General features: G+C 48.3%; 1 protein-coding gene across 1 annotated transcript in view; it reads left to right on the top strand.

The window, feature by feature from the left end:
* BRINP1 (BMP/retinoic acid inducible neural specific 1) overlaps positions 1-13,875 on the top strand; it is a 125,465-nt gene that overhangs the window by 90,490 nt on the left and 21,100 nt on the right. Inside the window, exons 5-6 of the mRNA XM_049627879.1 lie at positions 2,064-2,300; positions 6,955-7,177. Of these exons, the coding sequence (XP_049483836.1) occupies positions 2,064-2,300; positions 6,955-7,177 (460 nt within the window). The remainder of the gene's footprint in view (positions 1-2,063; positions 2,301-6,954; positions 7,178-13,875) is intronic.

Below are 13,875 nucleotides of genomic sequence, written 5' to 3'. Positions count from 1 at the left end.
TGCCGTGTGCCCAGGAACTGTTGTGACGATTTGCAAGGATTCCTTCACTTAGCCCTCTCAACAACCTAAAAGCACCTCTGTTTTACAAAAGAAAAAGCAGAGGCTTAGAGAGCTTGAGTGACTTACCTGAGATGTCTAGGTAGTAAGTAGAGAAGCCTGACTAGCGATGCCCAGCTTTTAACTACCTTCTGCATCCCTGCAGTGAGGTGTGCCGAACACATCATCCTCTTTCCCACAATGCCTTTTTAAAAATATTTTCAATATTTATTTTTGAGAGAGAGAGAGAGAGAGCACTCCTGGAGGAGAGGCAGAGAGAGAGAGAGAGGGAGACACAGAATCCAAAGCAGGCTCCAGGCTCTGAGCTGTCAGCACGGAGACTGACGCGGGGCTCGAACTCCTGAACCGTGAGATCATGACCTGAGCCGAAGTCGGATGCTTAACCGACTGAGCCACCCAGGCACCCCCCCGCCCCACCCCACAATGCCTCTCTGAACACAGTTGTTTTTAGCTGCCAGATGAAGACAGGTTGAAATGATGGGGCTTCATTTTTTAAAAAATTGAAAGTGAGAGAGGGAAAGATAAAATTCTAGAAACACAACTGTGAAGTACAATGAAAGACATGCCGAGCAGATTCAGCAAGCCCCTGATGAGTAGGATGAGGGTGTGTCCCTAAAACATGAATAAGAAAAACATTTAATCCAAAGAACACAGTTACTTTTTACACAATGGGTCATTAAACCATTACCCCTATATGCACTGGTAGCTGAAACTGTCCGCGGCACTAGACGAGGTGGGGAGAGATGTCTTTCGTGAATTAATTTAGCCCAGAGTTGTCCTTCTTTTTGGGCACCCTAGTCAATAGCCTGCTGTGATGACATCTCAGAGGTACATGAGTAGTGCATGTGCCCAGATAGATCCTTCTCCATCCTTGGCTGTCCAGATTAAGACTTTAATTACTCAGATATAGAGACAAGATTATGAGGTGTGGTCCGGAGTGTTCATCCTATAGCCTTGGGCTAGTCACTTCTCCTCCATGGGCCTTTGCTTCTTTGTGTTTACAGCTAGGAAGAAAAAAAAAATTAATCCTCTCTGATGGGATTCTGCACTGATATTATTTTTATGATGCCCTGTTCTTATGAAATTATAGCACTTTTCTTTATCACTCGTATCCTTGAAATTTACCAAAGTATCCCATTATCCACAGGTTGAAGTCCAAATCCCTTAGCATACAAGAAAGCCCTGTGCACTTTGGCCTCCACTCGCCTCTGACACATGTTCCCCGACAGCAATGCACCCCACCCATCCAAATTCGTTTTTTCACCAGCAACTCCCAGACATATACATCTTTATTCTTGCTGGTACCCTCTTTAGAATGTGCTTCCTGTTCCTTTTTTTTACATGGTGATCTCTTATTTACCTTCCAAGAAGCCCAAACGCCATCTCCTCTATAAAGGTTTCCCTGCTGCCCTGGCAAGGTTATTTGCAGTCCTCTCTGTCCAGTTGCCTCGTCTGGACCATCTCTGCTCCAGGCCCAGAAAGCTGTGTTATGATGATGTGTGTCTGTGTCTATCCCTGCTGATTATGCTGTAAACTCCCCAAGGGCAAGGATCTTGTCTTTTTCATCTCTATAGACTCAGTGCCTAGCTCAGGACTTGGGCTTCGTAAATAGAGTCCATCAATATTTGAGAAAAGGAGAACAAAAGAAATGAAGGAAACAAGAAAAAATAAACAATAATCTTGTGCTTTCAAGAAGGGTTTTCTCCCACAATGGAAAAGGTATATACCAGATCTGGCTGTGGCCTCAGTCCTAATATAACGGACTAGAGTGTGCCTTTCAGAGGTGGCCAAGGTCATGACTTGAGAAGTTTAAGTACACACAGTGTAGCTGGAGGCCTCACCAACCGGACCCTGTGTGGATCTAGGCGGGCCCAGAAATATTTGGGTTACAGTACACAGGGAGAAAGCTAACAGCTTCAGATTCCTATGTTTCACCTTTCAAACCTGTTAATGAAACACCTTTTTTAACCTTTCTTTTTTTCCCCCTTCTTGCTGTTCTCGAACAGGTCTTCAGATAATCTTCCCTCAGTATCTGCAAGAGAAGTTTGTCCAGTCGGCCTTGAGCTACATCATGTGCAATGGTGAGGGAGAGTATGTGTGCCAGAACAGCCAGTGTAGATGTCAGTGTGCAGAGGAGTTCCCACAGTGCAACTGCCCCATCACCGACATCCAGATCATGGAGTACACGCTGGCCAACATGGCCAAGTCTTGGGCCGAAGCTTATAAGGACCTGGAGAATTCAGGTAGAGAGCCTAACGTGGTCGTACTGCATCCGTGGCCCTGAGCCAAGCCTAGAAAAGAAAACTGTCTAGCCAGAATTAGGACCACTGTGAGGGACTGTTCAGTGACGCCAGCTCTTTCACGTGGGAGGGACCAGAGCCAGGTCTAGGAGCTGTCATGGAGTAGGTACTCAGTCTCCATTGAATGGAATAATGAATCGCATGATTGAGTTTGTGGTCCTAAGATGTATTGTCTGCATTGTACCCAGAAGACAGAGAGAGTAATGCCACATAGCACATAGAAGCCTCTGGAGAATGGAGAGTCAAAGGTACTTGTATTGATTCCCGAGTCTGTGTGTGCGTGTGTGTGTGCATGTGTGTGTGTGTGTGCGCGCGCCTATATCTCTCGATAAACAACCACGTATGTATGTCTAAATATGTATATGTGTATGTATTTTTATCCATGTACATGTATATAGATAATGATACGGATAGAGTTATCCAAACAATTCACAGATTGTCAAAGCTAAAGCAACTTTTCAGGTACGTGGCTGTTTCCCACTTTTCATGGTTAAGGAGACTCGTGGTCATGAATTTCAGGGGAGGAAAGTCAGCCACCCAGGGCCATACAGTGGGTGAGGTACAGAGTTGGATCTCTGCCTTTCTGGAGTTTCTAGTTGATGTGAAAGCCAGCCATGAATCGTATGACATTTTAATCATGTGAAGGAGAGGCTACTGTGAGCAAATCCATGCAGGGGGAGGTTGAGGAGGTCAGGAGGGTCAGGGAGGTCAGGAGAGGCACCTTGGGGAAGAACATCAAACTTTGATGCAGAAGTCAGTGGGTGAGTGCATGTCAGAGAGCAGGAGGCCATCACAAGGTGCCTCGGAGGGAGAGGACAGAGACGTGGTTAGCGTGGTGGGACAGGTGGAAAAAGTGGGGAAGGTGCAGAGGTACCGAGGTGTTTAGAAGGGCAAATTAGCAGGGCTTGGTGTTACACGGGCTGTATGTGGTCGAAGAGAAGGGTGTTGAGATTCGAGAGCTTTTTTTAGGTATGTTCGGTAGACAGTTTGATGGAGGCTGGTACCATTCACTGAGCTAGAACACCCTGGGTGGTTCGGAAACAGAGACTGTGTATGCAGCGCTGGGCATGAAAAGCTTGGGCATCCTTGAGATTTCCAAGAAGAGATGCCAAGTAAACAGTTGGCATCTACTATGCGTTCAGATACCTGTCAAATAAATGGACATATGCAGAGAGCATTACTGGTTTTTAGAACAGCTCAATATTTCTTAAATTTATGACAGAAACTGCATTACAATGAGCAGTGATATTCCTGTATCCTGGGGTGGGGGGTGTGTGGGGGGCACCAAGACCAGTGTCTTCCCCAGGGTTACATAGTTAGTAAATGACAGGGTTGGGAACGGAATCCCTGATTCCAAACCCCGTGCATGTAGCAGCTTTTTGTATTAATGCTCCTTTACCCCCGAGGCTTCAGTTCCCTCATCTGATATATGAGAGGACATGTTTGTGGTTTTAATAGTTGAATTTATTTAAATTTTTAGCCGAGAAACCCTTTGATCAAACAAAATCGTACCTTGGAGCCACTGTGTACCACAGGTAAAAGCTGAGCCCTACTGAGCTGTATTTGAAAACCATTGGTTTCCATGAACTCTAAGCCCCTGAACCAGCTTTGGGAGCACATAATGCATGAGTGATTCTGCTCTCGTGCAGCTCGAACAGAGCTGTGGCTGCCCTATGGACCCGCACCCGCCAGTCCATTTAAAATCCCAGGAACTCATAGCAGAGAGGTTCATGATGGAAATGTGTTACGACAATTATTTGGCCTCAAACAAAAGAAGCATTTGATAACATGCTTTTGCAAGGAGATTCCACTGATGGCTAAAAAAACAGAAGGGCATGAAGTCGATGTGCACAAGCAGTAGGGATCTTTAGCATAGAATCCTATCCCCCAGGAAGAGAAACCACTTTCAGTGGGTGGGTAGGTGGGTGGGGAAGGAAACACAGAAAGCTGAAATGCTGCTGAGTAGCTGAATAGGCCGCAGAAATGATTTACGTGGCACACTTTCTCTCCACAAGAGCACACATTTGCTCTAGATATCCTGTACTTATCCATCTGGAATGGTTTTACCCATTAAGACAAATACATCCATACCTTCGTGTAGATGTGGCTTGTGCGTGTGTATCTTCCTCCTCTTCGTTTCAGGCAGTGGCCTTCATGACTCAGCAACTAGGCAGCTTGGAGGGATTCAAGACATGGCCAAAAGGGAAAAGCCAATGATTCCTTCATGGTCAGAGCACTCGTGGTCACATAGAACCTAGTTTACACACATGAATGGCGGTCTTCACCTCCTTTATTGGGAGGGAACCCTTCCACTTTCAGTCAAAAAATTAAATCATTTTAACGTTTAAATTCTATGTTCCTAACTGACCCAGGTTCAGGTTCAGTGAAACGACTGTCATGTTCTCCAAGGTCAACAGCGCTTTCTACAGGAGAGCAGCATATCTTCCTTGGGGGTTGGGGGAGGCTGTGTATTGTGGGCAACCAACACACAGGGTCATTAGGGCCAGCCCCCTGCCTCCAGCCAACTCCCCGAATAAACCAGCCGGCGTTGTCCTATGCTAGCCACCCATCCCCTGAGCGCGTTCTGTATGTCGAGGACTATTCAGGCAGATACAGTGCTGTGTCACTCTTTCCTGATTTGCATTAGGTGCTAGGTTACCTGTTTGACAGATGGGAAGACTGAGGTGTTGAAAGAATAATGGTCATACAGCTGCCCAGGGGTCCAGATGCAACTTGATCTCCTGAATGTCTGACTGGCAATAAGGAGGCACTGTGAGTTCTGTAGGGGTCAGAGATTCCTATTTTTGGCACCATTTATTTAGTTAGTTAGTTTCTTTTTTCCCCCAGTATACTGATCCTCTTTATGTGTTGAGAGTAAGTGTATAATGCTGAGTAAAAGCATACATTCAGAGCCTGTTTAGAGTTCTAATTCTGCCATTTACTGGCTGTGTGACCTTGGCAAGATAACTGACTTCTTTGTGTCCTAGTTTCTATAAAAGAAGGCGCTGAAAGTACCCACCTCGTAGATTTGCTGTAAAATCACTTATATGGGTGAGGTGTTTCAGAGTGAGCGTGGTGCTTACTGAAAGCTACGTAGGCATTTTTAAAAATAAAATGAATGCCTAATGTACCTGAAATTTCCTGATAGCTTTTGCAGCACGAACTAAAAGTACTAAGCTGCAAATATATATATACATACGTATATATATACACATATATTTATATTTATATTATACATATAAATATGCATATATTATACATATTTATATATTTATATTTAAATATATGCATGTATATATATCCCCAACCATTTGGATTTTTCCCCCCGCAAAATGACCAACCTCCTAATTCTTTTATTTTCCCGATAGTTGGGGAGCATGACAAAGGTAATTATTATATTGAAAAAAGAATAGCTCAGATTCAAGTCCTGCCTCTTGTCACTCCTTGGCTGTTCTACCTTCAGAAAATCATTTCCCTGCTCTGGGCTTCATTTTCCCTCTGTGTAGAACAAGAAAGCTGACCTAGATTATCTCTAAGGTTGTGTCGAGTTGCAGAAGACACGGAAACTCTGAAACACAGAACCAAACTGAGGCAGAAACCTTCACCTGGGAGACCCAAGATTTGCCCCCATCTCTTAAGGTGGGGTGTCTCTAAATGGGATGTGACGTGAGGTGGTACACAGACAACTTCCAGTAGGACTGGATCATGTAGCAAGGAGCTTGACCCATCTCAGCTCTCCCTCGACCCTGCAGATGACTTCAAAGAGAACGTTCCAGTTGGTGCTAATATGCCGTTAGCACCTCCCCATGGCTGGCTACCTTCCTGTGTGCTTCACAGTGAGAGCAGGCCCCAGGGTTTGATCACTTAGCTGGCAACACTATCTGGCCAGGATTTGTTAATACTGTTTTCATAACTGTATACGTTTACAGCTTTATTTTTATAGCTCCCATTCTACTGAAGGCATGGGATGGAGGTTTTCTAATGCAGAATTGGATAAAAATTTGGTTGAATTGATTCAAAGAAAATACTAAGTAAATATAAGTACAAATATGTGAATATCATTATCAAGCTGGCATTCAGATGACGGAAGTTTGGGAAGCCTTGTTTTTGTTTTTTTTTAAGTTTATTTATTTATTTTGAGAGAGAGAGAGAGAGCATGAGCTGGGGAGGGGCAGAGAGAAAGAGAGAATCCAAAGCAAGCTCAACACTGCCAGCTTGGAGCCCGATGCGGGGCTCGAATCCGTGAACCCTGTGATCATGATCTGAGCCAAAATCAAGAGTCTGGTGCTTAAGGGACTGAGCCACCCAGGCGCCCCCTGGACAGCCTCGTTTCTAATAAGGATGCAGGATGCAGATTCCCTCCTGTGGGAGCAAAGTAAAAGAACCTTCACTGAAAGTGTAGTGGCCCTTGCACGGCCTCCCCGGAGCGGCCTCCCCGGAGCTGCTGAGAGGCTAGTGCAGAGTTCATGGGGCCTCAAAGGAGTGAGTTTTATCTGCAAGCCTGCCTGACTGGTAGGTGGGGCTGAGCCTTCCAGGCAGCCTCCAAGGGGGGGCAGCCTTGCTCAGTCCTTCTCTCTTGGCCTCTGTCTCTCGCTAGATGAGTTTAAATCGTTTATGAAGCGTCTGCCCAGCAACCACTTCCTGACCATCGGGAGCATCCATCAGCACTGGGGCAACGACTGGGACCTGCAGAACCGTTACAAGCTCCTGCAGAGCGCCACCGAGGCCCAGAGGCAAAAGATCCAGCGCACCGCCCGCAAGCTCTTCGGCCTCAGTGTCCGCTGTCGCCACAATCCCAACCACCAGCTGCCTAGAGAGAGGTAAGTGCGACCCCCCAGCCCACCCCCACCGCCTCTGCAGGCTCAGACCTGTTTCTGGCTTAAGTTCCCCGTGGCCCAGGGAAATGCCATGCCGATGATGATGCACCTGCTGGTGGCAGGCCAGGCCTTGCGTGGTCCAGACCAACCATTTTCTGGATCGTCTCTGGCTTCTCTGCTTCTGGTTGCTGCTGTCCTGGGTTTTCTCACTGTTTCCTGAATATGCCCTGAACTTTCAGCCTCTGTGTTCTGTCTGATCCGTCGGACAGTGGAAGGGAGCCCGCGATAGCCCTGACTGCTATGTGACATTATTCTGGTTGCTTGAAAGGTATTATCTATTTAATTTAAAAGTTACTTGACAGATTGGGGCACCTGGGTGGTTCAGTCGGTTAAGCATCTGACTTCCGCTCAGGTCATGATCTTGTGGTTTGTGAGTTCGAGCCCTGCATCGGGCTCTGTGCTGACAGCTCAGAGCCTGAAACCTGCTTCGGATTCTGTGTCTCCCTGTCTCTCTTTTCACCTCCCGGCTCACGCTTCATCTCTCTCTGTCTAAAAAATAAATAAAAATTAAAAAAAAACAGAAATTACTTAACAAAGCAGATTTTAGCATCCCCATCTTAATGGTGAAGAAACTGGGTTAACTAATCCGTCAGCTATATATTGAGGACCTTTGATCAGGGCCTGGAGTCATCGACACAAACAAGGCACAGACCAGGAAAATTTAAGGAGGCACCCCCTGGCTGGGTCTTGTGAGTGCAGGGTCCTCACCTGAGAGTGAGAGCCTCCTTAAACACCTGGATGCCTCACTTCCTTCCCTCTGGGCTGACAAGACAGAAGTTCCTGGGTCTTCACAGATCTTAGGGTTTCTTTGCTCCCTCTGAAACTTCTGGGGAAGAAGCCAGGATTGAGATCCAGCCCTTTCAGACTCCATTCTCCCAGGGCATGTGTGAGCTGCTCCCTGGCAGGGGGGGAGTGCGGTGGTTTCTGTAGTGGTGCCTCTGTGGATTCCACAAAGGCATCTCCATCCAGCAGAAGGCAGGTTTGGGGGCTGTGCACCCTGCTTCGGCTAGCGCAGCTGTACCTTGATTTGTTTCATATTTGGGGGTTTTGCACTCAACTTTATTCAGAGAGAAGAGATCCACTCTTTAAAAGAGTAAGGCTAAGTCACATTCACTTACCAGATTTGCGGTCAGCCACATGTCTGTATAGCTGAGTGCTACCCTTTTTGCACAGAGCAGAGAACCAGCCCAGAGAGGCCCAGTATTTGGTCCAGAGCTACAGTGCACATCAGTGGTTCCCAAGAGGAGGTGATTTTGTTCCCAGGGAGCATTTAGAAATGTCTGAAGACATTTTTGAGTATCATAATGGGTGTGGGGTGCTATTGCACAGGGTAATCCCCACAACAAAGAGTTTATCCTTCGCCAAAAAGTCAGCGATGCTGGGGTCTGGAAGCCCTGCCGTAAGAGGAAGAGACAGGATCCCCCAGCGCTATGATGCTAAATACCGTGTTCTTCCTTGCCCTCCTGGACAGGCACCCAAAGATTAAAGATCCGTGACACTTCTAGGCATTTCTCTCATGCCAGCCACCCCCACACACTTACTCGTTTTCCTCTTCATTTTTTCAGACTCAGATCAAATGCCGCCTCCTCCATGAAGTCTTTCCTGATTGCACCAGCCACTACAGAGGCTCTTTAGTCTAGGTCCCCATTACTCTAAAACCCCTACCCATCTTCCCTTTCTCCCCCCACTGTGAAGTCTCCTCCTTTTACTCCTGGCCGTGCTGACCCGTGTGTTTCCCATTCCTTCCAACTCTGAACCCATTGCTTGGCAGCTAGTTTGTGATCATTACTTGGTGGACCAAATAGGATTTGCTCTGGCAGTCGCTCCCTCGCTGCAGTGCGGCGAGTACAGGAACGAAAGAAAGGGGTCCAGTCACAAAATGGCTTCCTTGTCATCTGCAGCAGGTGCCCAAGCTGCCACCACGAGCGAGTGCCCAGATTCCATCTAGATCCATCAGGCTTTGGTCACGTGACCCGCATTGGATGCAGTGAGGGATTCAGAAAGGAGCACAGTACACAGGGCTGTGAAGGATGTCTTTCAGAGGAGGGGCTCTGTTAGCAATCACGAAAAACCCTGTATATATATATATGTGTGTGTGTGTGTGTGTGTGTGCTTAAAATCAGTGTGTTAGTGCTGCCATAGCAAAGTACCACAGACTGAGTGGATTAGACAACAGAAATGGATCTTCTCACAGTTCTGGAGGCTGGGAGTCTGAGGTTGAGGTGGTCTGCAAGGTTGGCTCCTTCTCAGTCCTCTCTCCTTGGTGACACGTGGCCGCCTTCTGCCTGTGTCCTCCCATGGTGTTTCCGCTGTGCGTCTCTGTGTCCTAATCTCTTCTTACAAGGACACCAGTCCTTTTGGGTTAGGGTCCCACCTCAATGACCTAATGTTAATTACCTCTTCGAAGCCCCTTTCTCTAAATAGAGTCACATTCTGAGGTACCGACAGTGAGGGCTTGAACATACGAATGTGGGGGAGATATAATTCAGCCCAGAACCCCAGAAAAAGTGGCTTTTGATCTATAGGTGAAGAAACCCTGCACCCCCAGGATTCGCCACACTGGATGCAAATCTGGTGGCAAAGGGTAACATTTAACCATTACCTGATTTTAAACAGATCGATCTGTCAGTTTTGCCAGGTGTCCCCACAGAGAATGAAATGGAAGGTCCAAAGTCGGACACATTTATTAAAGGTGAGAAGAATTTCCAGGGTGCAGGTCACAGAGCACCATCAGTCCTGCCAGGTCTAGGAAGGCTCAGGAGGGCTCCAGAAGGAGAGCAGCCAGACGGGCATTACAAAGAGGAAAGGAAAGGGGCGCCTGGGTGGCTCAGTCCGTTAAGCGTCTGACCGGCTCAGGTCATGATCTTGCGGTTCATGAGTTGGAGCCCCACTTCAGGTTCTATGCCGACAGCTCAGAGCCTGGAGCCCGCTTCAGATTCTGCCTCCCTCTCTCTCTCTGCCCCTCCCCTGCTCATGCTCTGCCTCTGTGTCTCTCAAAACTAAATTAAACGCAACAAAAGACAGTATCAAAGAGGGGCAAAAATGGGCAACGGGAAGAACACCGCATGGAATCACGGGGCTAGACTGCGATCCCGCCCCACCATTGGCAAGCTTCGCAACCTTTGGCAGGTCGCTTCCCTGTTGGGAGGGCAGATGTCCACATCTGTCCACGAGCTGCTCTTCCCTTGCAAGCCGCCAGGCTAGAAGCGTCCCACCACCACCAGGACCTTCAAAGAAAGACCTCCCAGTGTGGCCCTCTGTCCTCCCACGAGAGAAAACTTGCCCGAATCCGAACATCCCTGCTCTAACTCATCTGGAGAGGATGTCTAGCACTCCACCTTAGCAAGGCAGTCAATTATGTTCATTTAACAAGTATTGACTGCCGGGGGCTGGGGGGTGCAGGGCACAGAAACTCGGCTCTGGGTGGATTCCTCTGAAGCCTTCCCAGGAGAGCTGAACCTCCTTGCTGGCTGTGAGCTGCTCCCTGACATCCGAATCGGAGCTTCTAATGAGTGTTTCTCACACCAGCAGGCAGGGCACCTCCCCGCCACAGAGCAGTGTCAGACAAAGGTGCTAACACAGGGGACCTTGAGCCACCTGGACTGAGCGAGCTGGAGTTTGCAAACGAGCCGATTGCTGTGCGTTGGTCTGTGTGTGCCAGGCTCCGGGGGAGATGAGTCCACTGAGCAGATGCCTTTGCTACCACAGGTGTCAGAGGGGTTTTTACACGTGTCGCAGAGGGGTGATGTCGAGGCGGGGTAGGGGAGGGAAAGAGCACGGGGCTTTAGTTGCACGCGGACTGGGTCCAAATCCTGGCTCCGTGGCATTCCAGCCACGAGGCTCTCCCTACGTCCCTGCACCTCCCTGGCGATGGGATAATAACGCTTTGCCTTCAGGTTAAGTACAAAGACTAAGATTTTGAAATACAAAAGACCTGGTAAAACACCTAACTCAGTTAAGACTGGAGGCAGACGGGGAGAAAGAGGATGCTATCACTTTATACATGTATTCTAAAGGCCAGGCACTGTTCTCAGCACCCGATAATGAATTAGCTCATTTCATCCTCACTGCCACCCTCCGAACTAGGTACCTTTGCTACCCTACTATTCCTACTTTACCGCTAAAGGAATTGAGGCACAGAGAGTTTAATAAGATCCCCAAGGTCAATAAGTGTTAATTATTTTATTGTTACTTCAAAGAGGTGGCTCCCCCTAAAATTAAGTGGTGAGCCGATAATCGGAGCTAGCTTTAAGGCATCCTGGAAACTCGACGCTGGTCTGGAAGGCAAATGCCACCAATACACTCACCCCAAGATTCAGCGGCTCAAAAAGAACACTTTCTCATCAGCCATCATGATTCTGCAGGTTGACTGGGCACAGCCGGGGGTCCATCAAGGCGGCGGAGGCTGGGGTCATCTGAGGGCCGACTGGACTGGGCGTCCAGGATGACTCACGCCCACGGCTGGCAGACTGCTGGCTGGCAGCTGGGAGCTCGGCCGAGGCTGCCAAGCAGACTGCCTACACGTGCCCTCTCCATGTGGCCTGGGCTGCTTGCAGCGCGACAGCGTCCCGGGACTGGAAGGAAGCGGTGGGACTTTTTGCATCTTAGCTCCGGAAGTTAGACACCGTATTCTACTGGCTAAAGCCCCGCCCAGATTCAAGGGTGTGAATATTGGGAGCTGTGGGTCTTTGCAGGCAGAGGGAATCGTTTTTGGCGGTTAGGTACTATGGGATGAATTAAGTAGAAATAAAGCTAGACGTGACCATCTTACATGTAGGGCAAATAAAATTAATTACAAAACCATAACAGCCTCTTACTGAGCAGCTGTTATAACAGGCAGGAGAGCTGGCTAAGTATAAAGAGTCTACAGTCAGACTGGCTGGGTTCGCATCCCAGCTCTGTCGGCTGCTTACACTGTAACCCTGGGGGGGTCAGCACCAGCTTTGAGCCTCAGTTTTCTCAAGTGTCAAATGGGGCTAATAATAGTGCCAACCTGCCAGGAGGATTCAGTGCTTTAACCCCATCAAATGCGAGAGCAGTGTCTGGCACACGGAAGACACGCGGTTTGTTAGCTTCTTTTCTTGTTGTTATTTTTACCCGGAACTGATACTTTGCATGTAAGTTACTTAGCCCATGTGATACTCAATAGGTCTAAGTGTTGCTAATGATGAGGACCCATCTACTTCTCCTACTGTCTCTACAAAGTGGATGCCAGTTGGATTTGTTTCATAGATGGGGGAACCGATAAGGCAAAGGTGTAATTAACTTGCCCTGGGTCACAGGGCAGGTATGTGACAGGATTGGAATTGTCTTGCTGACACCATCGGTGGGCTTCATGGTCAAGAGCCTTGTGCAGGCTCTGAGCAGTGTGCAACAGCAAAGAGACGCAGCTGTGCTTGGCTGGGGCGCCTCGTTTTGAGTGTGTGTGATGCCAAAGGCAGGATTAGCTCCTCAAGGGCATGGGGGTGGTGACGGATCAAGATTAGAATTTTATAGGCTGGAATGGAAATGGCCCCCGGTTGTGGAGCCCTGAACCATCGACTCTGGAGCCCAGGCAGAAACCCAAGCGGACACATCAGACCCATCCCCTGTAAGTAGAGAGAGGAGGTCAGGTTCGGTGTAAGTCAACTCAGCAAGCATTTGCTGAGAGCTTACTCTGTGGCGGGCTCTGAAAGCACCACGAGAATAAGACCCACCCCACTGCAAGGCTCAGTGTTTGTTGGGATGGGGGCAGCGATGCTAATTCCAGACTGCACTTGCCAAAGGGGGATTCAACAGCCAACCAAATATCTATGGGTCCCCATGATGGGTCAGGTTCTTTTTGGGGTCCCAGGGATACCGGTTAGCCTGTTCGGGAGCTGGCACCAGTGTGGCACCACAGTGCTGCAGTTTGGACAGGCGAAGGGAAGGCAGAGACCCACAGGAAAGAGCTGTGGGTGGTTTCACTCCCCGGAGATCCTCATGTTGTGCAGCTAAAAAGGGGCAAAGACTGGGAGGTGGAACTTGAGTTTGGTCACGGCTGTTTTTAGACAAACTGACACTTTCTGGACCTTGATTTTTCTCCTCTGTAAAATAGGGATAATAAAGTCTTCCCCCTGCCTCAGAGGGTCTATGTCTGGCTCACCTGAGATGGTGTGTGGGGAAGCACGTTGTAAAACTCGGAGAGCTCTGCAGAAAGGAACTGTGCAAGCAAAGTGAATAAGAAACATGAAATTCATCAGGAAGAGAACAAGGCTGAGTTTAGGTCCAAGGCCTCACGTAATAGTTAACATTTCTAGTTTAACCAGGTACCAGGCCCTGTCCTAACCACTTTCACCTCCACGTAATCACCATGATGACCTTACCTGGCAGCACTGACTCATCCCATTTTTTGGGTAGGGAAGTTAAGGCACAGAGATGTTAATTGACTTGCTGAAAATTACACTGCAGGTAAGAGGCAGGATTCCGGTGCTAGCAGTCTTTTCCTATAACCTGTAGGCTCTTACACCTCTCCCTGAGGCATGATGGTCCAGGGCACTCAGATCAACCCGCCTAGACTACAAACTGCATGGTGATGGAATTCACCTCACACTGTTCCTTGCAAAAGAGTGAAGGGAGGACGGAGGGACGGAGAGAGGGAGAATGGGAAAAAATAGGAAGAT

The sequence above is a fragment of the Panthera uncia genome, chromosome D4, assembly GCF_023721935.1.
Source record: "Panthera uncia isolate 11264 chromosome D4, Puncia_PCG_1.0, whole genome shotgun sequence".
In the NCBI taxonomy this organism is placed as follows: Eukaryota; Metazoa; Chordata; class Mammalia; order Carnivora; family Felidae; genus Panthera; species Panthera uncia.
The sequence above is the reverse complement of the archived record's forward strand: the minus strand, read 5'-3'. Positions and strand labels throughout refer to the sequence as shown.